Source organism: Gigantopelta aegis, chromosome 4 (genome assembly GCF_016097555.1).
Source record: "Gigantopelta aegis isolate Gae_Host chromosome 4, Gae_host_genome, whole genome shotgun sequence".
NCBI classification, from domain to species: Eukaryota; Metazoa; Mollusca; class Gastropoda; order Neomphalida; family Peltospiridae; genus Gigantopelta; species Gigantopelta aegis.
In genome coordinates, this window is record NC_054702.1 from 115,400,319 (window position 1) to 115,421,793 (window position 21,475).

At 38.0% G+C, this 21,475-nt stretch overlaps 2 protein-coding genes across 3 annotated transcripts; both read right to left on the reverse strand.

The window, feature by feature from the left end:
* Positions 1 to 518: 518 nt before the first annotated feature.
* LOC121370200 (mucin-2-like) lies at positions 519 to 4,913 on the reverse strand. Its single transcript, XM_041495315.1, has 3 exons — positions 4,885 to 4,913; positions 1,701 to 2,574; positions 519 to 1,574 (listed from the first exon to the last, which is right to left on the reverse strand). The coding sequence occupies exons 1-3, from the start codon at positions 4,911 to 4,913 to the stop codon at positions 519 to 521; spliced, it is 1,959 nt and encodes a 652-aa protein (XP_041351249.1).
* Positions 3,402 to 7,390, reverse strand: LOC121372546 (achaete-scute homolog 1-like). Of its 2 annotated transcripts, XR_005957949.1 has the most exons (3): positions 6,577 to 7,390; positions 4,873 to 5,656; positions 3,402 to 3,766 (listed from the first exon to the last, which is right to left on the reverse strand). XR_005957949.1 is itself a non-coding variant. In XM_041498937.1 (2 exons), exons 1-2 carry the CDS (start codon positions 7,292 to 7,294, stop codon positions 5,637 to 5,639), a joined length of 738 nt encoding a protein of 245 aa, XP_041354871.1. In that variant the 5' UTR covers positions 7,295 to 7,390; the 3' UTR covers positions 3,402 to 5,636. The 2 variants fall into 2 exon arrangements, 1 of the variants encoding a protein (XP_041354871.1); XM_041498937.1 differs by having other exon boundaries at positions 3,402 to 5,656.
* Between the last annotated feature and the right edge of the window lie 14,085 nt (positions 7,391 to 21,475).

Consider the following 21,475-nt stretch of genomic DNA (forward strand, 5'->3'; position numbering starts at 1 on the left):
AGATATATGCCAAGACGTGAACGTACGGGTGAGTGTGGCGAGGTTGAGGTGAGGGTGTTTAGGTAGGGATGAGGGTGGTGAGGTTGGGATGATGGTGGTGAGGTAGGGTTGAGGGTATTTAAGTAGGCGTGAGGGTGGTGAGGTAGAGGTGAGGGTAGTGAGGTAGAGGTGAGTGTGGCGAGGTTGGGGTGATGGTGTTTAGGTAGGGATGAGGGTGGTGAGGTTGGGATGACGGTGGTGAGGTAGAGTTGAGGGTATTTAAGTAGGGGTGAGGGTGGTGAGGTAGAGGTGAGGGTAGTGAGGGTGGTGAGGTACAGGTGAGGGTGGTGAGATATATGCCAAGACGTGAACGTACGGGTGAGTGTGGCGAGGTTGAGGTGAGGGCGTTTAGGTAGGGGTGAGGGTGGTGAAATAGGGGTGAGAGTGGTGTGGTTAGGGTGAAGGTGTTTAAGTAGGGGTGAGGGTTGTGAGGTAGAAGTGAGGGTGTTTCGCTGGGGGTTAAGGTGGTAAGGTATATGTCAAGACGTGGAGGTAGGGGTGAGGGTTGTGAGGTAGGGGTGAGGGTTGTGAGGTAGGGGTGAGGTATATGTGAAAACGTCGAGGTAGGGGTGAGGGTTGTGAGGTAGGGGTGAGGGTTGTGAGGTAGGGGTGAGGATTGTGAGGTAGGGGTGAGGTATATGTGAAGACGTGGAAGTAGGGGTGAGAGTTGTCAAGTAGGGGTGAGGGTTGTGAGGTAGGGGTGAGGTATGTGTGAAGACGTGGAAGTAGGGGTGAGGGTTGTGAGTTAGGGGTGAGGGTTGTGAGTTAGGGGTGAGGGTTGTGAAGTAGAGGTGATGGTTGTGAGGTATATGTGAAGACGTTAAGGTAGGGGTGAGGGTTGCGAGGTAGGGGTGAGGGTTGTGAGGTAGGGCTGAGGTATTTGTGAAGACGTGAAGGTAGGGGTGAGGGTTGTGAGGTAGGGGTGAGGTACTTGTGAAGACGTGAAGGTAAGGGTGAGGGTTGTGAGGTTGAGGTGAGGGTTGTGATGTAGGGGTGAGGGTTGTGAGTTTGGGGTGAGGGTTGTGAGGTAGGGGTGAAGGTTGTGAGGTAGGGGTGAGGTATATGTGGAGACGTGGAAGTAGGGGTGAGGGTTGTGAGGTAGAGGTTAGGATTGTGAGGTAGGGGTGAGATATATGTGAAGACGTGAAGGTAGGGGTGAGGGTTGTGAGGTAGGGGTGAGGTATTTGTGAAGACGTGAAAGTAAGGGTGAGGGTTGTGAAGTAGGGGTGAGGTATATGTGGAGACGTGGAAGTAGGGGTGAGGATTGTGAGGTAGGGGTGAGGTATATGAGAAGACTTGGAAGTAGGGGTGAGGGTTGTGAGGTAGGGGTGAGGGTTGTGAGGTAGGGGTGAGGTATATGTGAAGACGTGGTAGTAGGGATGAGGGTTGTGAGCTAGGGGTGAGGTATATGAGGAGATGTGGAAGTAGGGGTGAGGATTGTGAGGTAGGGGTGAGGTATATGAGACGACGTGGAAGTAGGGGTGAGGGTTGTGAGGTAGGGGTGAGGGTTGTGAAGTAGGGATGAGGCTTGTGAGCTAAGGGTGAGGTATATGAGGAGATGTGGAAGTAGGGGTGAGGGTTGTGAGGTAGGGGTGAGGTATATGTGAAGACGTGGAAGGAGGGTGATGGTTGTGAGGTAGGGGTGAGGTATATGTGGAGACGTGGAGGTAGGGGTGAGGTTCGTGAGGTAGGGGTGAGGGTTGTGAGGTAGGGGTGAGGTATATGAGAAGACGTGGAAGTAGGGGTGAGGGTTGTGAGGTAGGGTGAGGGTTGTGAGGATTGTGAAGTAGGGATGAGGTATATGTGAAGACGTGGAAGTAGGGGTGAGGCTTGTGGGGTAGGGTGAGGATTGTGAGGTAGGGGTGAGGTATATGTGAAGACGTGAAGGTAGGGGTGAGGGTTGTGAGGTAGGGGTGAGGTATATGTGAAGACGTGAAGGTAGGGGTGAGGGTTGTGAGGTAGGAGTGAGGTATATGTGAAGACGTGGAAGTAGGGGTGAGGGTTGTGAGGTATGGGTGAGGTATATGAGGAGATGTGGAAGTAGGGGTGAGGGTTGCGAGGTAGGGGTGAGGTATATGTGAAGACGTGGAAGTAGGGGTGAGGGTTGTGAGGTAGGGGTGAGGTATATGTGGAGACGTGGAGGTAGGGGTGAGGTTGTCAAGTAGGGGTGAGGGTTGTGAGGTAGGGATGAGGTATATGTGAAGACGTGGAAGTAGGGGTGAGGGTTGTGAAGTATGGGTGAGGTATATGAGATGTGGAAGTATGGGTGAGGGTTGTGAGGTACGGGTGAGGTATATGTGCAGACGTGGAAGTAGGGGTGAGGGTTGTGGGGTAGGGGTGAGGGTTGTGAGGTAGGGGTGAGGGTTGTGGTGTAGGAGTGAGGTATATGTGAAGACGTGGAAGTAGGGGTGAGGGTTGTGAGGTAGGGGTGAGGTATATGTGAATACGTAGAGGTAGGGGTGAGGGTTGTGAGGTAGGGGTGAGGGTTGTGAGGTAGGGGTGAGGGTGTTTAGATAGGGTAGTGAAACACTGCGTCTTTAATTCACAAGTGTGTTTTTATATCTAGATGGAGAAGACCCAATAATACTATGCCCCGATACCCCCTTATTACAGGCCAGTTCCGGCCCTGCAACACTACCCAGACGCTACAAGGGCTACTCCTGGCGATATCTATATCACCAAACACTAAAAGGACTGTCCTAAGTTTGCTGCCATTGTAAGATGTTTCCCACTGACAGATCCTTTTTTAGGACTAAAATTACATATTAAATATATCTGTTGGTTTAGACTATCAGTATATATCTGTTGGTTTAGACTATCAGTGTATATCTGTTGGTTTAGACTATCAGTGTATATCTGTTGGTTTAGACTATCAGTGTATATCTGTTGGTTTAGACTATCAGTATATATCTGTTGGTTTAGACTATCAGTATATATTTGTTTCAAACATTAATCAGCACACAATCACCAACACATTGGATGTACATACACTGGTATTTTAAACAAAGAAAGAAATGTTTTATTTAAAGACGCACTCAACACATTTTATTTACGGTTATATGGCTTCAAACATATGGTTATGGACCACACAGATTTTGAGAGGAAACCCGCTGTCGCCACTACATTGGCTACTCTTTCCGATTAGCAGGAAGGGATCTTTTGTTTGCGCTTCCCACAGGCAGGATAGCACAAACCATGGCCTTTGTTGAACTAGTTATGGATCACTGGTCGGTGCAAGTAGTATACACCTACCCATTGAGCCTTGCGGAGCACTCACTCAGGGTTTGGAGTCGGTATCTGGATTAAAAATCCCCATGCCTCGACTGGGATCCGAACCCAGTACCTACCAGCCTAACCACGACGCCACCGAGGCCGGTTGTATTTTAAACAAAAATATATATTTAAAATATAATTTTAATCTTTCAAAACGGTGGGTTAGTCGAAAACATCTTGCAATTCAATGAAAACCTAGTAGCATAACTCGATAAAGTAACTACAACACTACAGGCATTCACAAAACAAGCCATTTCCAGTTAATATGTTTATTGAAATGCAAAAAATAGAGCACATTCGGTAGAAATATATATATCGCATTGCGACTATACAATAAAACTTTATACAATATAAATTACACGTGATCCGTGGCGGCAGTGGTAAGGCAATACAGCATGATATGACGTCATGGCGGCTGTGGTCAACAGCGGTTTACCCGGTACTCGCAATAACACTATAATAAACATAACAAGTAATGTACAATAATGATAATATAGGAGCACTTAGCAAATTACAACTTTCAGTAAAAATAAATAATGTCATACAGAAACACACGGCAGGGCGCTAACGATCCCGAACCATGACCAACAGTTCATACAAAAATAAATGGAAAAAGATACTTTTTCCCTTAATCCACTAAGAATAACACCCCAAGGGCTGTTCAGCAAATATCACATGGTGAGGGGTATGGGTGAGGGGTATGGGTGAGGGCACCCAAATAATCTTTTATCCACTGAAAATATGTTTAAATTCAAATAAAACTATTTTATTATATTCTTTGTGTTATGGGACAACTAAAACATATACTTGCCCCACTCTTTAATTTTTACTAGAACAGCCCTGATTATCTTCAACATGATTTTCAAACATGAACAGTAACAGCTTTTAGACATGTTTTATCGACAATAGACTTGACACATCAAAACAACGATAAATTTGTACTAGGTGCAGTTCGTGAAATAACAAATAGTTTTATCAAAAACCATGAAAACGTGAACTCAGATTTCACAATTAGCTAATAACAAGTAGTATTAATAATAACATTAAAAATCTAAATGTAAACAGAATTAAGTAAAACTTAAAACAGTATTGTAAAATATATCTTCTTTTGCTAACATCTTGTAACAGTTACTTTAATTGCTAACTCTTGTTTCTCGATCTCCTATGGAGATACAATTTTGACTGTGACAACAATCTTATTGCGATGACGAGTGAGTGTTAAAAAAACAAGACAATATTTGCGGCAGTTGAATACGATATAAAAATAAGGTTTACGAAATGCTTGTCATTAAAATATAGTATATATATATATTACATTATGAAATGTACAAACTTTATACTGATGATGCATTCATCCGAAATACAACACAAACCGACGTGTTATCGTGTCGCACATACGATGACTAAAACACAAGTAAATATATTTGACATTTAAATATAAATAAAGATTTATAAACTGCTATATGAGCGAGTGCTAAGACTCGGGTGTTTTGACGAGACGGTGTTATGGCGAGATGATGAAAGATAAATAATGACGAATGATGATGCGATAATACACACGTAAGAAATTACAAGCAGCACGTGACGATGTTGCGCTTCATCGTTAACGATGATAAATCGACAGGTACGCCGCCCATGGGTTAGCGCTGAGAAACCAACAGATGAAAACTTCACACAAACGTGTCCAGCGCGGTCACTTTTCCAACGTCCGGCTATTTCTTTTGACCAGGTCCATCAGCCTGCACTGGGGCCAAGCCGAGGGTTTCTATGGGCTGTTGACAAGTTCTATAGATGGCCATCTCTTTGTTGCACCCGGGATGTTTATGCCACGTTAGCGGCGGTCATCTCTGGGTCATCGCTTCACGATCAACGGGTGGGAATTCAATCTGTGAATGAAGGGCCGGGAACATTCATCGTACTCTACGTTCGTTTGTAGTACTATTTCAGAAGAGAAAGAAGAGCCCAGTCATCGCAACGTACGTTGGCTAACAGAAATAAATACAGACTGTTTTGGGTCACTTATAATGTGTTCATAGATTGGATTTTCTAAAAACAGTTCTCAAGGAAGAATTTAAAAAGAGTCAATCAAATTTACGACTACCACAAAGCGTAATGTAGAGTCCACAATGGCGCGGTGATACAGAAACGTAAACAGTGAACATGTCCTTCTGAAGTAGGTCCTCCGTGCTCGTGCGCGCAGTGAACAGGAACTATGAACATTCGACCGTAGATTTGCCTGTTAGTGGAATCAGTTATTGTCAAATACTTGGTTTGGAAGCTCGCTGATAGAGGGTGACATCTCGGCAGAAGTCGATCTAGTTGCCTCACGTCTGTATGTCCATACCTGCAAAACAGAGGAGAAATCCAGTGTATAACATAAAATACTCAGTAATCAAGTACAAACAACTATAAAGAAATAAGAAAATAAAAAGAAGTTTGTTTTTTCAGTCTATTAACCAACTAAATAACTGATTATATAAGTAAATTTAAAACAAACAAAAATAAAAATTTAAAATACACTAGCATCACGTATGATACATATTTACGTTCAATAGTAGGGGAATACAAGGTGACACATGCCAAACGTTCTACACTAGCGCCGTCATTGAAGGAAACATTTCAATCCCTGCATATTGATCGTTGTGCACATAAACACTAGAGATGATAAGCCCTTTAAAAGGCAGCATCGTGCGTCGTGGGCGAACCGGTGTGCGTCTAATAACGCTCAAGTACGCGCCTTTCACCCACGGCCAGCCGCCTTTGTTAGACACTTTTCTATTTACGTATTCACGCTCACCCAAATGTCTGGCAGAAACGCTTTACACTATTCACGCTAGTCGCAGGCGTACAGGACGTTTATCTCCGCAATGAGTGGCGATCAAAGCACCCGCATTGAACACATCTATTATTGGAATCAACACTCACTGGCTTACTAGCACGAAATATCAAACAAATCAAAATAATCCCCCAAAACAGCGAGTTTGAATTATTCATTATATAAGTCTGTAAAAATGCTCGATAACTGCGAATTTTGAAGAACAAAATGTAATTCTATTTATAATTTATTGTTTAAAAAACCCTTGGAAATGAGCTGAAGAATCGGATATCTTAGAAATATAAAACTACTTTATACATCTGTATTAAAAATAATGGTGAAAAGACAACGAGCACAAATCTACATCTTAAATCAATGAACAGAGTACAAAGGAAAATTATTTTCAACATTGTATCACACTACGTGATCTGTGCGTCACTTTTATTTACCTGAATTAAAGAAGACGTTGTCGACGACGTCGGAAGCACTGCACAGTTGCGTGAGCCAGTGAGAAAAGTCAACAATGTCCGACTCCTCCAGGGAACTGAGCGAATCGTATGACGAGTCGGAACACACACTCTGGGGGGACGGGGCTGCAGGGCCGGGGTCCGGGGCCACCAGGGTGGCAGCAGGGAGAGGTGGAGCTCGGTCCTGGCTGTAGCCCACGTCCACGCTGCTGTTGTCGGAGTCTGACGGTGAGCTGGGGTAGCTGTCCGAGTCCATGGAGGGACTGTCGTCAATGTTGCTGTCCGTGTCGCCGTTGAGCACGTCCTGCAGATGCTTGATGTAGTCCACGGCTCCGCGCAGAGTGTCCACTTTACTCATCTTCTTGTTCTTCTTCCCGCTGGGAACATGTTCTCTGAGAGTCTCGAAACCTAGGTTCACCAGCTTCACTCTGTTCCTCTCTCGCTCGTTCCTCCTGTGGACGGCTGCAGGCTGAGCTTTAGGCAGGGTGTAGCCCAGCTTGCTGAAGTCTATTCTCCTCTTGCACCTCAGCGCTTCGGGTTCGTTGCTGGGACAGATCTTCTTGAGCGGTCTCAACGCCTGCACCTGCTGGGCCACTGTGGAGGTTTTGATGAGGAAGCAGGGCCCAGTCAGGATCAACTTGTTGGTGTTAGCAATCGGAAGCGCCTGCACGGGGACGCAAGTTCCTATCGAGGACGCCATGACTTCGCTAGACGTGGGAAAAGGCACTTTGTGGCTCGTGTCGGTCGTGTGGCCGTCTACACCCGGAATACCTCGTCACTCACTCGTGTCGCGTCGCGCTCCAGCCCAGGCTCAACCAGCCAATGGCGAGCCGCCGTGCACGGCAGCATTTATAATCACTGTCACCCCGAGTACGCCCCGCCCTCTCGCGCGAACCAACACCTGTCAACTTGCCAATCATATTCAAAAGCTCGCGACACGCGCGTGCCCTTGGTCTAAAATAAATACCTGTTTTGCTTTAGGGGTATCGGTGACTCATGCTAGTTGTGGGGGTTTTAAAAATTTATATCACAAAACTCTCCCCACGTATAATATTAAATTTATTCACGTAAATTATTAAATTTTACAAGATTAATTGCTCAGTGAATTGTTGATTACTATGTCAAGTGAGATCAAAGAAAAACAATAAATCTGCAATCAGTCAGATCAAACATGTAATCTGTAACCAAAATGAGAATATAACCCACGAACAATAATTATTATTAGTTAAACAGTCGGGCCTAGTGGGCCAACCAAAGTGACTCGACATTTCTCAAGTGTGCATTATGAATTATGTAGTTTTAAAATATCTTCATACATGTTACATGATTGTATCCGTCCGAGTATCCTTCCATCCATCCATCCATCCATCCATCCAAACCAGTTCTAACCAGTGTTGTCTTTTCTGCGGTAAAGTGTGCATTATAAGACAATACTAATGAAATAATTACATAATGATTGCTGAAACAATGATTTATTTATATAGTGCTTGGAGGTGTATGTCAGTCTAACCGTTTCAGTTTTATTTATTTATTTAGTTAGTTATTTATTCATTTAGTTGTTTATTTGTTTATTTGTATGTTTGTTTGTTTTGTGTCCATATAATACGCCCCTATAATCGGGTTGTCTGAACCAAAGATAAATTACGTCTATTTATTCATTTTATTTCCTATTCCACTTTCATTCACATTTTTCTTTGCTAGCTTCTTCTACATATTCTCTTGGTTGTAAATGTTTATATTCTTATAATAATTGTAGTCGCTGATATTGTTATTGTCATTTCTTATAATAATAATAATAATAATAATAATAATAATAATAATGATAAATAATAATAATAATAATAATGATAATAATGATAATAACAATAACATCTTTATTTATAGAAGGTAGCTCAGTTAGTTCTAGACTAGTTCTTCTTCTTCTCGTTCGGTTTCATATGCTCACTAAACCCTAAGATGTGTTGCATCGTCCTTTCAAAGTGGGAGAAAGGCTTCGTAAGTTGAATAACCTGTGCCCATTCCGTTTGTATCTTATATGCAATAAAATCTGTTTCAATCAAACCCACGCATACAGACTGGTTGAGTAAAGCTTCCTTCCTGTCTGCCTTTCTCCTTGCCTTGGCACATCAAACTGTCGAGTGCGTAAAGCGTCACATTCACAGTACTGGTTTATTTTTAATACGAGAATGTGACGCCCGAGTAAGCGGGCGATAAAAAGGCAGACGTCTTTGTTCTCGGCAGACTAAAACGCGCCATGAATTCTGATTTTTTAAGATAACACTTTGTCTTTAATTATGATAATATTTTATTACATATTACTTCTTTAATAGTTTCACTCGAGCTTGAATTATTTAGCATGTCGTAACTTTTATGTGCTCACAAACTTCCAGCTGGACATGCGCGGTGTTGTGTGGTGCGCGCGCCGGCACGCGACGCGGCGTTCGACAGGAGATAACAGTACATATACGTATTTCCGTGGAGACCCTCTCTCTACTCGACAGGCCAGGCCACAAGTAGCCGGAGGAGTACAAACGCCAACAAACGACCAGTAGACGCCGCTGTCTGACAAGCCGGTGATAAATTAAAACAAAGCTCGCCTTCACCTAAGTGACGTTTTAGTTCCGTGGTGAGGACGGGTATTAAATTATAGTGCGCTAGTGTAGATCTTTGACAAATATACCAACAGCAAAATGGGTTAGGTGAAACGCTTTGTAAAACCAAATATTTTTTTTTTTAATATTAACAGACCAAAACAGAACTTTGTTTATTCTTTTGGCCACGGTGACATCAGAGGAACTCAACTGAAGTGAACTTTATTTACACTCTAGGCAACGGCAGATGAGGTACATTGTAAAAAAATATAAGTAAATAAATGACTGTCAAGATGGCACATTCGTCATAATAATGATATACATCAGATATTCAAACGTGTAAAAAAAACCACTTTGTTTATTCTCCTGGTCACAAGCCGGTGACATCAGAGGAAATCAGTGTCAATTTGTATACTAATTAAATTGACATCCTACAGGTTGCCCCCATTCTTTCAGCACCACTTATTATTCATTCAAACAACAAAACGAAATTCTAGTACTACGTTCGAATAGTGAAGAAAGACAGCGCTATTGTTATGGTAATTTACAACCGCCCGTTCTTGATTTCACTAAATTTGACTGTGACAGTTTGAACAGCTTTATTAATGTTAATCATAATTATTATGGTAATTTATATCGCTATATTTATTTCCTAATTGCCAGTAAGATAATCTAATCGCTGTTAATGAATGTTTAATGTAATCATTGTAATATGCCATGTTCACTGGAGTAAACCGCATTTAAAGATCATTTAATCTCCATGTTGATTTTAGTAGATCTTGCCGTAATCATTTAAAAGGCTGTTTTGATTTTAGTATGATTATAGTTTGTATTGTTATAGTAAATCTGAGTGTGATAATTTAAAAGGCTGTTTTGATTTTAGTATGATTATAGTTTGTATTGTTATAGTAAATCTGAGTGTGATAATTTAATCGCTGTGTTGATCACTATACTGTGGTATTATATCAACAAAGCGATATGCTGATATGTGAAGTGGAGAAACATAAGCCAAATCTCAAATTCGGGCTAAAATGGTGCAGACCTTTTTATCAAGTATTTCAATCATTCTACTCTCAAAATCAATTGTGATATATGTAAAAGTGCGTAGTGATTCGTTTATAACCAGATTCGAACATTTTCGTTTAATTCGGGCAAAAAAAGCCAGCCTGCCCCCCCCCCCCCCCCCCCACACACACACACACTCCCCACCCCTCTACAAAAATAGGAGAAATACACGTTTATTGTGATTTGTGTAGTCCGGTCAAGGCTCAGGGTTTGTAGAAACCTCCCTCCACTCTACTTTGTTTAGAAACTCGACTTTATATACGCTGACATGTTTTATTGATTAATTTTTGGTTGTTGTCCTCATCCAGCTATTCTTTCAGTGAACTGATTCGATGTACACTGTCCACCAATGGGGCCTGGGATTGTGGCACAGTGGACAGACTAGCGACATATTTTCTGTACTTGGCAGAAGTAATTCGTCAGGGAAGTCCTACTCGTATGTAGTAAACAAACGTATCATCACTGGGTCTGGTCGCCATAACTCACCTCCACGCGCTACGAGGACAAAGTCCCACACAAACCCAACTTCCATTGTCGCGTTTAGAAACAAGAACGACGCGAAATGAAAATCAGTCAAATTCACTCAAATATGTTTAGAAATGCCCTTAACACCATTGAAGCAATAAGTTACTAGCCCTAAAAGGGGACGAAAATAACCGTCCATCATGTATGTGGTTAATGGGGTTGAATATTCACTTTTCAATATGCATTGAATAAATGAGTGTGGCTATTTATCAAATATTACGACCCACATACCTACTGGAGTGGTCTGTAGTTTCGTTCGGAGTAAGATTTGCTATTGTTGTTGTGTTCTATACGCGTATTCACCAAGGAGCGGTGTGGCCTATTTTTCTCTGGTGCGCGGGTTGTGAAAGGGGCAGCCGCGGTAATAACGGGTACACTAGTCGGGTGTCTGTCGCGTCGCAAGGGAAAACCTGATGTGTTGAGAACGTCTGTTCTTGCCGAGTATAGTCAACAGCGCTCACAACATCGTCACGGACAGTTTTTCAAACTTTCTGAAAACCCTTTCAATGATGCTTGACTACCAACTGCCGGCAGAAAGTTGGCCAACTGGACGGCTACTAAGTAGTTTCCCCAACTCCCGACTGACTACGGGTAATCTCAGATTAACAACTAATGGGTTGGTTATACGACTAGAATGGAGTTGTAAGAGCGCTCAGACTAGCAACTGGACAGTCGTGGAAGTTGTGACAGAAGAAAGTTTGCCAACTTCCTGCTGGCAGTTGGCAGTCAGAGCATTACAAACGTTCAAAGTTTTAGTATAGTCATGTAATACTAACACATTTCATATTGTATGGTTTATAACCTTCGTACAGTAGTGTAATACTAACACATTTCATATTGTATGGTTTATAACCTTCGTACAGTAGTGTAATACCAACACATTTCATATTGTATGGTTTATAACCTTCGTACAGTAGTGTAATACTAACACATTTCATATTATATGGGTTTGAGGGTTTATAACTTTCGTACAGTAGTGTAATACTAACAAATTTCATATTATATGGGTTTGAGGGTTTACAACGTTAGTACAGTAGTGTAATACTAACAAATTTCATATTATATGGGTTTGAGGGTTTACAACGTTAGTGCAGTAGTGCATATTTCATGGAATTGACTGCTTTTAACTTTGATACTAAACTGGTGTGGGGTTAATACAATGCATGCGACTTCCAACTGATCTGAATTTTAAAAAGCCCTAAAAGCTATTAAACTTTTGTGAGGGTTAATATGTATGACACTAAATGGCTGCAAATTGTAATATTAAACTTGTCTAAGGTTAATGTTACATTTAAGTGAGGTTTAATAAGTGTGATATTAAACTAGTGTGATGTTATTGACAAAATGGTGTCAACTTTAATAATTTGATATTAAATTGGTGTAAAGTTTATTGATTTGATATTACATTGGTGTAAAGTTTATTGATTTGATATTACATTGGTGTAAAGTTTATTGATTTGATATTACATTGGTGTAAAGTTTATTGATTTGATGTGAAACATGGGTAAAGTTTACTAATTTGATATGAAACATGGGTAAAGTTTACTAATTTGATATGAAACATGGGTAAAGTTTACTAATTTAATATTAAACATGGGTAAAGTTTACTAATTTGATATGAAACATGGGTAAAGTTTACTAATTTGATGTGAAACATGGGTAAAGTTTACTAATTTGATATGAAACATGGGTAAAGTTTACTAATTTGATATGAAACATGGGTAAAGTTTACTAATTTGATATGAAACATGGGTAAAGTTTACTAATTTAATATTAAACATGGGTAAAGTTTACTAATTTGATGTTAAACATGGGTAAAGTTTACTAATTTGATATGAAACATGGGTAAAGTTTACTAATTTGATGTTAAACATGGGTAAAGTTTACTAATTTAATATTAAACATGGGTAAAGTTTACTAATTTAATATTAAACATGGGTAAAGTTTACTAATTTGATGTTAAACATGGGTAAAGTTTACTAATTTAATATTAAACATGGGTAAAGTTTACTAATTTGATGTTAAACATGGGTAAAGTTTACTAATTTGATATGAAACATGGGTAAAGTTTACTCATTTGATGTTAAACATGGGTAAAGTTTACTAATTTAATATGAAACATGGGTAAAGTTTACTAATTTCATGTTAAACATGGGTAAAGTTTACTAATTTAATATTAAACATGGGTAAAGTTTACTAATTTGATATTAAACATGGGTAAAGTTTACTAATTTGATGTTAAACATGGGTAAAGTTTACTAATTTGATATGAAACATGGGTAAAGTTTACTAATTTGATATGAAACATGGGTAAAGTTTACTAATTTGATATGAAACATGGGTAAAGTTTACTAATTTAATATTAAACATGGGTAAAGTTTACTAATTTGATGTTAAACATGGGTAAAGTTTACTAATTTGATATGAAACATGGGTAAAGTTTACTAATTTGATGTTAAACATGGGTAAAGTTTACTAATTTGATATGAAACATGGGTAAAGTTTACTAATTTGATGTTAAACATGGGTAAAGTTTACTAATTTAATATTAAACATGGGTAAAGTTTACTAATTTAATATTAAACATGGGTAAAGTTTACTAATTTCATATTAAACATGGGTAAAGTTTACTAATTTGATGTTAAACATGGGTAAAGTTTACTAATTTGATATGAAACATGGGTAAAGTTTACTAATTTGATATGAAACATGGGTAAAGTTTACTAATTTGATATGAAACATGGGTAAAGTTTACTAATTTGATATGAAACATGGGTAAAGTTTACTAATTTGATGTTAAACATGGGTAAAGTTTACTAATTTAATATTAAACATGGGTAAAGTTTACTAATTTGATGTTAAACATGGGTAAAGTTTACTAATTTGATGTTAAACATGGGTAAAGTTTACTAATTTGATATGAAACATGGGTAAAGTTTACTAATTTGATGTTAAACATGGGTAAAGTTTACTAATTTGATATGAAACATGGGTAAAGTTTACTAATTTGATGTTAAACATGGGTAAAGTTTACTAATTTAATATTAAACATGGGTAAAGTTTACTAATTTGATGTTAAACATGGGTAAAGTTTACTAATTTGATATGAAACATGGGTAAAGTTTACTAATTTGATGTTAAACATGGGTAAAGTTGACTAATTTAATATTAAACGTGGGTAAAGTTTACTAATTTGATGTTAAACATGGGTAAAGTTTACTAATTTGATATGAAACATGGGTAAAGTTTACTAATTTGATATGAAACATGGGTAAAGTTTACTAATTTGATGTGAAACAAGGGTAAAGTTTACTAATTTGATATTAAACTGGTGTAATGTTAATGGTGTACCTAGGAGTGAATGAATGAATGAATGAAAGAATGAATTAATGAATGAATTAATGTTTATCGACACCCCAGCATGAAAAATATATCGGCTATTGGTGTTAAATTATGGTAAATGAAAAATAATGTGATGATAACGATCAATATAAAAATTCAACAGGTAATTTTGTAAATTGGCTGACTATCAACATAAAATATTATATTTACAGTATGAAAATACAAAAAAGAAATTTACATGTCAATGCCGCGAAAAATATTCTACAAAATAATTTTGAAATAGAAAAATATATTATTACAAAAATTGCAACTATGAAGCATTTTATAAGCAATGGACACCCTATAAAACACTCTTTGCAAATGCTTTGGGAGTTCACTTGGAAATAGAGTACTAATTAAAATGTTATTTTAACAAAGCATTAACATATTTAAATAGCATATTTTGTTTAGATACTATTGTTTAAATATGTACTTTGTAAGGCAGTGACCACGGCTCCCCAACCTGTTCACTGCCTATGTTCTGGGGGCAATAAATCTTTAAAAAAAAAAATAATAAAAAAAAAAAAAAATTCAACAGTGAAATTAAAACACAGTGTAAAGAACTATAAAAAAAAAAGCAAATATCACAGATAGGGAATATTAAAATGTATAATAAAAGTCAGTGTCACGTAAAAGTTGTAATAAAAGTTCTGGATGGAATCGAAACCTAGAAGTGAGTTTCACAAATTATTAGTTTAAACTAAGCCCATAAATCAGACTTATTGTGGGCAGGAGATTATTACTATTTGTTACAGCTACGAATGAACAAGTAATAATAACAACAACAACACCAACAACAACAAAATAAATAATAATAATAACACCACCACCACCACCAACAATAATAATAATAATAATAATAAAATAAAATAATAATAATAATTACTAAAAAGAAACTACATTATAAATCATTTTCAGTAATTTTATATTTAAACGTTTTACGTTAGAAGTACGATCTCATTTCTAGCAATGCGAAAAACATTTATTATTATATTAAAATTATTTGGGAACATCTTATAATCAATTCCTTCAACTCCAGAGCCCTCCCATAGAAAACATAAACACCAATGAATATGAACTCATTTATTGTTAGCACACTAGGCCGAACCGACTGAATAATATAGTACTTTTAACAAAACATTTACCACAAAATATCGTTTAGGTCGTATAAACAAACCAAAATAATATTTGTATTGTATATATTATGTTTATTCTCAATGTTAGCCTAAATATGTTTAATTTCTACGTTAACATTGTACATTTATAACTGTGTATTATGTACAGTTTTACACTTTTGTTTTAGATCAGGTGTATGTATGCGCGCGCACGTGCATGTGATGGTATGTGCACGTGTATGCCATGATGTATTTGTGTCCTATTTGTAATAAATTATTTCCACTATTAATAAGATATCAATAATTACATTTTGAACTAACATATTTCCTAGACTATAACAGTGTATTTTTATTTCTTGATAAGATAAAAATAAGATAACTGTTCGAAAACGAAAATATTTTTTATTTCGTCCAAATTGAGATACCATCAAACTGTGGACATAATCTACTCGCCAAGTTACTGGCGTGTTTACCTGGCGACCTGGGTGATATATTGCTTTAATTTGATCGATAACAGTAATTACATCCCCTTTTATCTATCCTTATAGCACGAGTCGCGCGGGGTAGCGCCAGTGACCGACACTTGCCACGCGCCTGCGCCCTCGGGGTATGCCGTATCGCCGCCAACACTGCACCTCATTCCGCACACAAAGAAATCCATGCATAATCCCTTGATCCAAGGGAGATAAACGAATTGATGTGGGAGGTGTTGGTGCGTGTCCACGAGTACGTCACACAGAGATCCACGTGGAACACATTTCTAACAACCTGTTGTCTGCTCAGCAAAATTAACACTTGTTACATTATACAATTTCAGTATTCAATATTCGAAATTATACACAGTTTTACAAATTACAAAAAACACGTCACTAATTAGTGATGGAAGTATTGCCATATGTTTCGAATTGCGATATAGTAATACGATACAGGAACCTGAATTACAATACGTACCACGATATATTGCGATACAGGAACCTGAATTACAATACGTACCACGATATATTGCGATACAGTAATACGATACAGGAACCTGAATTGCAATACGTACCACGATATATTGCGATACAGTAATACGATACAGGAACCTGAATTACAATACGTACCACGATATATTGCGATACAGGAACCTGAATTACAATACGTACCACGATATATTGCGAAGACCAATTCTCAGTTAGTAGAATTTATAAAGTGCTCTACTTCCATGTACATAGTACACCTGCCATTTATGATTCGCTCAGGACAAGGCAAGCTATTGTTTCTGTTCTTAAACTGATATTTTTTGTTTCAAAATATAATACGTGTGACTAACACACGAACAAAATACCGGTACGCTAGAAAAATATCGCGATGCGTATTTTCGAAATTTATATTGCGGTATACCGGTATAGCAGTTTTTACCGCGCATCTCTGTCATTAATATAGGCCTAATTGACAATATATTACCTATCGGACCTCCATAGCTTAGGAACCATAGTCCTACCCGGACTTTCATACCTGATTTATTTTTAAGTTGTTTTTATTCTAGGACTTGTATTCCTACCGGACTTAAATTCCTTCTACAGCAGTGACAGAAATACTAGTCCGGCAAATTAGATGTCCGTTAGTTATACTCTGCAATTTGCACGAGCTGGCACAAAGACACGAGAAAAAAAGTGACGTGTTGGCAGCCTTCCCTCGTAGTGTGATGGATAAGTGTACGACTCTCTTAAGATTATTGTGGGTTCAAGTCTGTATGTCAAAATATTATTTTTAAGTTTGAGTATCAACTTAATTTTTTTTTTTTACATAATAGACTTGTGGATCAGATAAGTATTTTTGTAAGTCAGCATATTGAAGTATGACGAATATCTTGCTTTTTTCAAAAGTATATAATGCAACTACAGATATAAAGTAGGCTATGGGTTCATGTGTTCAACACGTAGAAATATATATCTAAAAACAATATGTAGCCCAAAATTGTTTTTATATATATATATATATATATATATATATATATGAAAACTGGTAACTCCAAAAAACTTAACATTTGGCGAACAGCAAATGACAATTTCTGTATATACCAACATAATTTTTAATAATATGTTTTATATGTTTTATAAGTTTATATTTTGACGGTAAAACACAATCTGATTATTTGTGATTTTCTTAATCTTTGTCCAATCGGAGTTCCATTCCTCGGAATCCTAGTCTGTGGGACTTGTATTCCTAGGAATTTAAGTCTGTGGGACGTGGATTCCGAGGAATGTAAGTCCGTGGGACTTTTATTCCTGGTACTCCTGGTCCACAGGACTTTCAATCCTAGTATTCCTAGTCCTCTGGGATTTATTTCCGATATTTTGCTTATTACATATATATATATGATTCCTGAAAATCCCTGAAAAAAACCTTTGAAAACTGTACTTAGTTCTAGTAGTTAGTACTAATAACTAGTACTATAATGACCAGGTAGGCCCTACTACACTATAACTAGTACTATAATGACCAGATAGGCCCTACTACAATATAACTAGTACTATAATGACCAGGTAGGCCCTACTACAATATAACTAGTACTATAATGACCAGTTAGGCCCTACTACAATATACACATAACACGAATAATAAGCATGAAAAATTACCTTTTACTGATGAACCATTAAAAATAGCATCAAAACACGTGGCATTAATTATCACTGACTGTCTTATGGCAGTTTTAACCATCACAAGCATAAGAGACGAGTTGGGGAAAGGGTCTCTGTATTGTTATACCTGGCCGTTAGGAACATCATAAGCGTTCGAGTCTGGGTGAAGGTGGGGTCGGGGTGGGGGGGTGGGGGGCACTCCCCCCAGTGCTGGGGGGGGGGGGGGGTCAATGGACACTTTAGGGCAAAATGAGCTGGCCTGAAATCTTCACCATGTATTTCCATCATTCTACTCACAATATTAGTTGTAATCCATGTAAAACTGTAGACTGATTTGTTTGGAATCCTATATAGCGTCTTGGTAGTAATGCGAATATAAATATACGTTGTGTTCCAGATTCGGACATTTTCGTTTCATTCGGGCAATAAAAATCAGCCTGCCCCCACCCACCCCTATTCCTAAAAAGGGAGCCTGAATGACTATTGTGACCAAAACTGTCAGGTGTAAAAGTGTCATGAGTAGTTAGTCTTTTTAAAAGTATCTTTGTAACTTGTGTGTGCATATTATTGATAGTATGATAATTGTTCAGCGGTTACTGTTTTGTCTTTGTCGGTGTAGTGGCCCACTGAGCTGCTAAAACCCACTATTTCTATTAATTGATAACAATAACATTTAACATAATTTGTTATTGATGGTATGGTTGGTTGGGACTAAGATATCATAGAGCCAAGAGTCTGATATGTCATATGTTAGACCAAATTAATTTTTCAAAATGAACAAAATTGACAAAGCAGGCACATGTTCAGTAAATTATGCAGGGGGGGGGGGGGGGGGGGTCTAGACTGGCAGGTAGAAATTTGTTTTGAAGAGGGATGTTTAGACCACGCCACCCTACCCCACACCCTATGTACACACGCCTGCAACATTATTGACAAAAAGGCACAAACTTAAAAATTATATAAGATAATTTATATAACGCAAATATCACATTTTAATAGTTGAATTATTATTATTATTATTATTATTATCATTATTATTATCAAATACCAGTATATAATATCTAACAGATAATTGTGTTGGTATATTAGATGGGCAAGTTATACTTATCTGCGAGTACTAATTCATGCTTCGAATTATGGAAAATCTTTTCGAATAACTTTTAAATGTTTAAACATTTATTAGTTGGAACAACGCACAATAAATAAAGACCTTGGTTTTGCTCATGTAATAAGGTCAACAAAATGTGTACATACTCTTGCAAATGATATAAATGGAAAATATTGGAATAAATATAAAATATTTAAATAAAGAGAGGCGCCAGTATCCCAAGTTAATTAAATAAACCAGAAAGGAAATTGCTTTTCATTTTGTTTACATTTGTAATTTATGTTGTATATGTACCACGTACGAACTTAAATTTTGCTTGTCCAGGAATGCAAACCCGACCCGGACTTAATATCCTGGCAGTCAGACCAATATTTCTAAGGAACGTAAGTCCTAGGACTTGCGTTCCTAGGTATATTAGACCTAGGACCTGCATTCCTAGGAGACTAAGTCCGGCCAGACAACTATTCCTACGGACTTGCATTCCGTTTACACCGGTACTATTTACAGCTAATATACCGGTGATGGCAATTGGTATTACACGATTATCGGAATCGCCCCTACTATTGAGAATGGGACATGTCTGTGGAGGACAGGGGTTACTGATTGGTTAGAGACGGTGAAGTCAGTAGCCCTACTCTTCCACGCTAACCCACCAACTCAATCTGTCAGAACGGAGACTGGGGTCTTGAACGTCTTCTCAAGATTTTTACTCATTTTAAAATCTTTCTGTCCTGTCTCAAATATCTAGCTTTCGTCTGGTCACCATGCGTCTTTATTTAAAATAGCGTGTATAGCTATTTTCAACCATGCCCGTATATATATTGCACGAAGAACAGTTGTCATCTTGTCATGGTAAATATCCATCGTACAATAATTCCTCATATGCTGTCTTTTGTACCGAAATAAAGTTTCAAAATTCAGCACACTTTGGCTCAAATGAAGATACCAGCAGTTTTCCGAATTACACAACAACGTCCATGTGAAATCACACGTGTACATTTTAACATGGCAGTTTGTGAATGCTTCAAAACAGAAGTCTAAATCTGACTTTAACCAGGCATGTCCAAGAAATGAATCTACTGGCTGTAGTGTTGTTGTTGTTGTTGTTGATGATATTTGTGTTTTCTTTGTGGGGATTTTTCTCAATTGAGTTGTAAGCATAAAGATACGTCTCCTATTTAACATTGCTGTTTGATGGCATCGTCTTCTGTCAGACTTAAAGAAAGGAAGGAAGAAAGAAAAAAGAAAGAAATGTTTAATTTAATGACGCTCTCAACAAATTTCCATTTACGGTTATATGGCATACATGTTGACGACACTCCGTGAGGCCAAACAAAATATATGTTTGGTCTCTGGTCGCGCGTCAACATTGTTTTTTGTTTTTAATTTCCAGCGATATTACGTCGATTTTTGCTGGGCTTTTCTTGCTATGACAAAGGCCGTGGTATGTACTATCCTGTCTGTGGGACGATGCATATAAATGATCCCATGCTGCTAATCGAAAAGAGTAGCCCATGAAGTGGCGATAGCGGGTTTCCTCTCTATATATATCTATGTAGTCCTTAACCATATGTCTGACGCTATATAACCGTAAATACAATGTGTTGACTGCGTTGTTAAATAAAACATTTCCTTCCTTCAAATATACCCACCTTTTTTGTGCAATCCATTCTTTAAAAAAAAATCTGAAAAAAAAGGAAAAAAAGAAAGCCGCATCGCCGCATCAATTCTTAGACTTTGGTCTGATCACCGACTTTCGTTTTCTTTGTTTTAGCAGCAGATGATGCTTCTTACACACCCGTTGGTGAGAACATCATTCGGTAGTTTTAGCAGCAGATGATGTTTCTTACACACCCGTTCGTGAGAACATCATTCGGTAGTTTTAGCAGCAGATGATGTTTCTTACACACCCGTTGGTGAGAACATCATTCGGTAGTTTTAGCAGCAGATGATGTTTCTTACACACCCGTTCGTGAGAACATCATTCGGTAGTTTTGATAACACACACTTGGTTACACATGTACGTGTGTTAACAATTTCAAGACATACAACTGGCTGCTCCTAAGTGATGATCAGGTCACCAATGCCCATACACCCAAAGAAAAAACAGCACGATCGAAATCGATTACACTGTGACGTATAGTTAACCTAATAAACATTTGTGTGTGATGCGAAAGTACAATGGCTGTAAATAACGTTTAGTCGAAAAGATGTTAAAATTTGCTTAAAACCTGGTTTTTGAGGATATGTAAGAAACAGAATAATGCATTCGTGTCCGTTAGATGCCATTTATCTTACAACTCGTTGTTCAAAAACGTATGAAATTCCCTTTTGCTCGTTAGATACATTTTAAAACAACTCGTTGTAAGATAAATGATATCTAACGACCACTCATGTATTATTCTCTATTTCATATGCACCATCACACAGACAGTACATACTACTGCCTTTGTTATAGCTCTGTAATAGTGT

What these genes read in the sequence shown, in the direction of transcription:
- LOC121370200 (XM_041495315.1), bottom strand. Translation starts at nt 4,913, where the DNA reads ATGAAGCGCAACATCGTCACGTGCTGCTT. An exon ending in AACATCGTCACGTGCTGCTT is followed by an intron (nt 2,575 to 4,884) that starts GTAATTTCTTAC and finishes TGTGAATTAAAG; the next exon opens with ACGCAGTGTTTCACTACCCT. An exon ending in AACCTCACCCCTACCTCCAC is followed by an intron (nt 1,575 to 1,700) that starts GTCTCCACATAT and finishes CCTCACCCTTAG; the next exon opens with CTCACAAGCCTCATCCCTAC.
- LOC121372546 (XM_041498937.1), bottom strand. Translation starts at nt 7,294, where the DNA reads ATGGCGTCCTCGATAGGAACTTGCGTCCCCGTGCAGGCGCTTCCGATT. An exon ending in CAACGTCTTCTTTAATTCAG is followed by an intron (nt 5,657 to 6,576) that starts GTAAATAAAAGT and finishes TCTGTTTTGCAG; the next exon opens with GTATGGACATACAGACGTGA.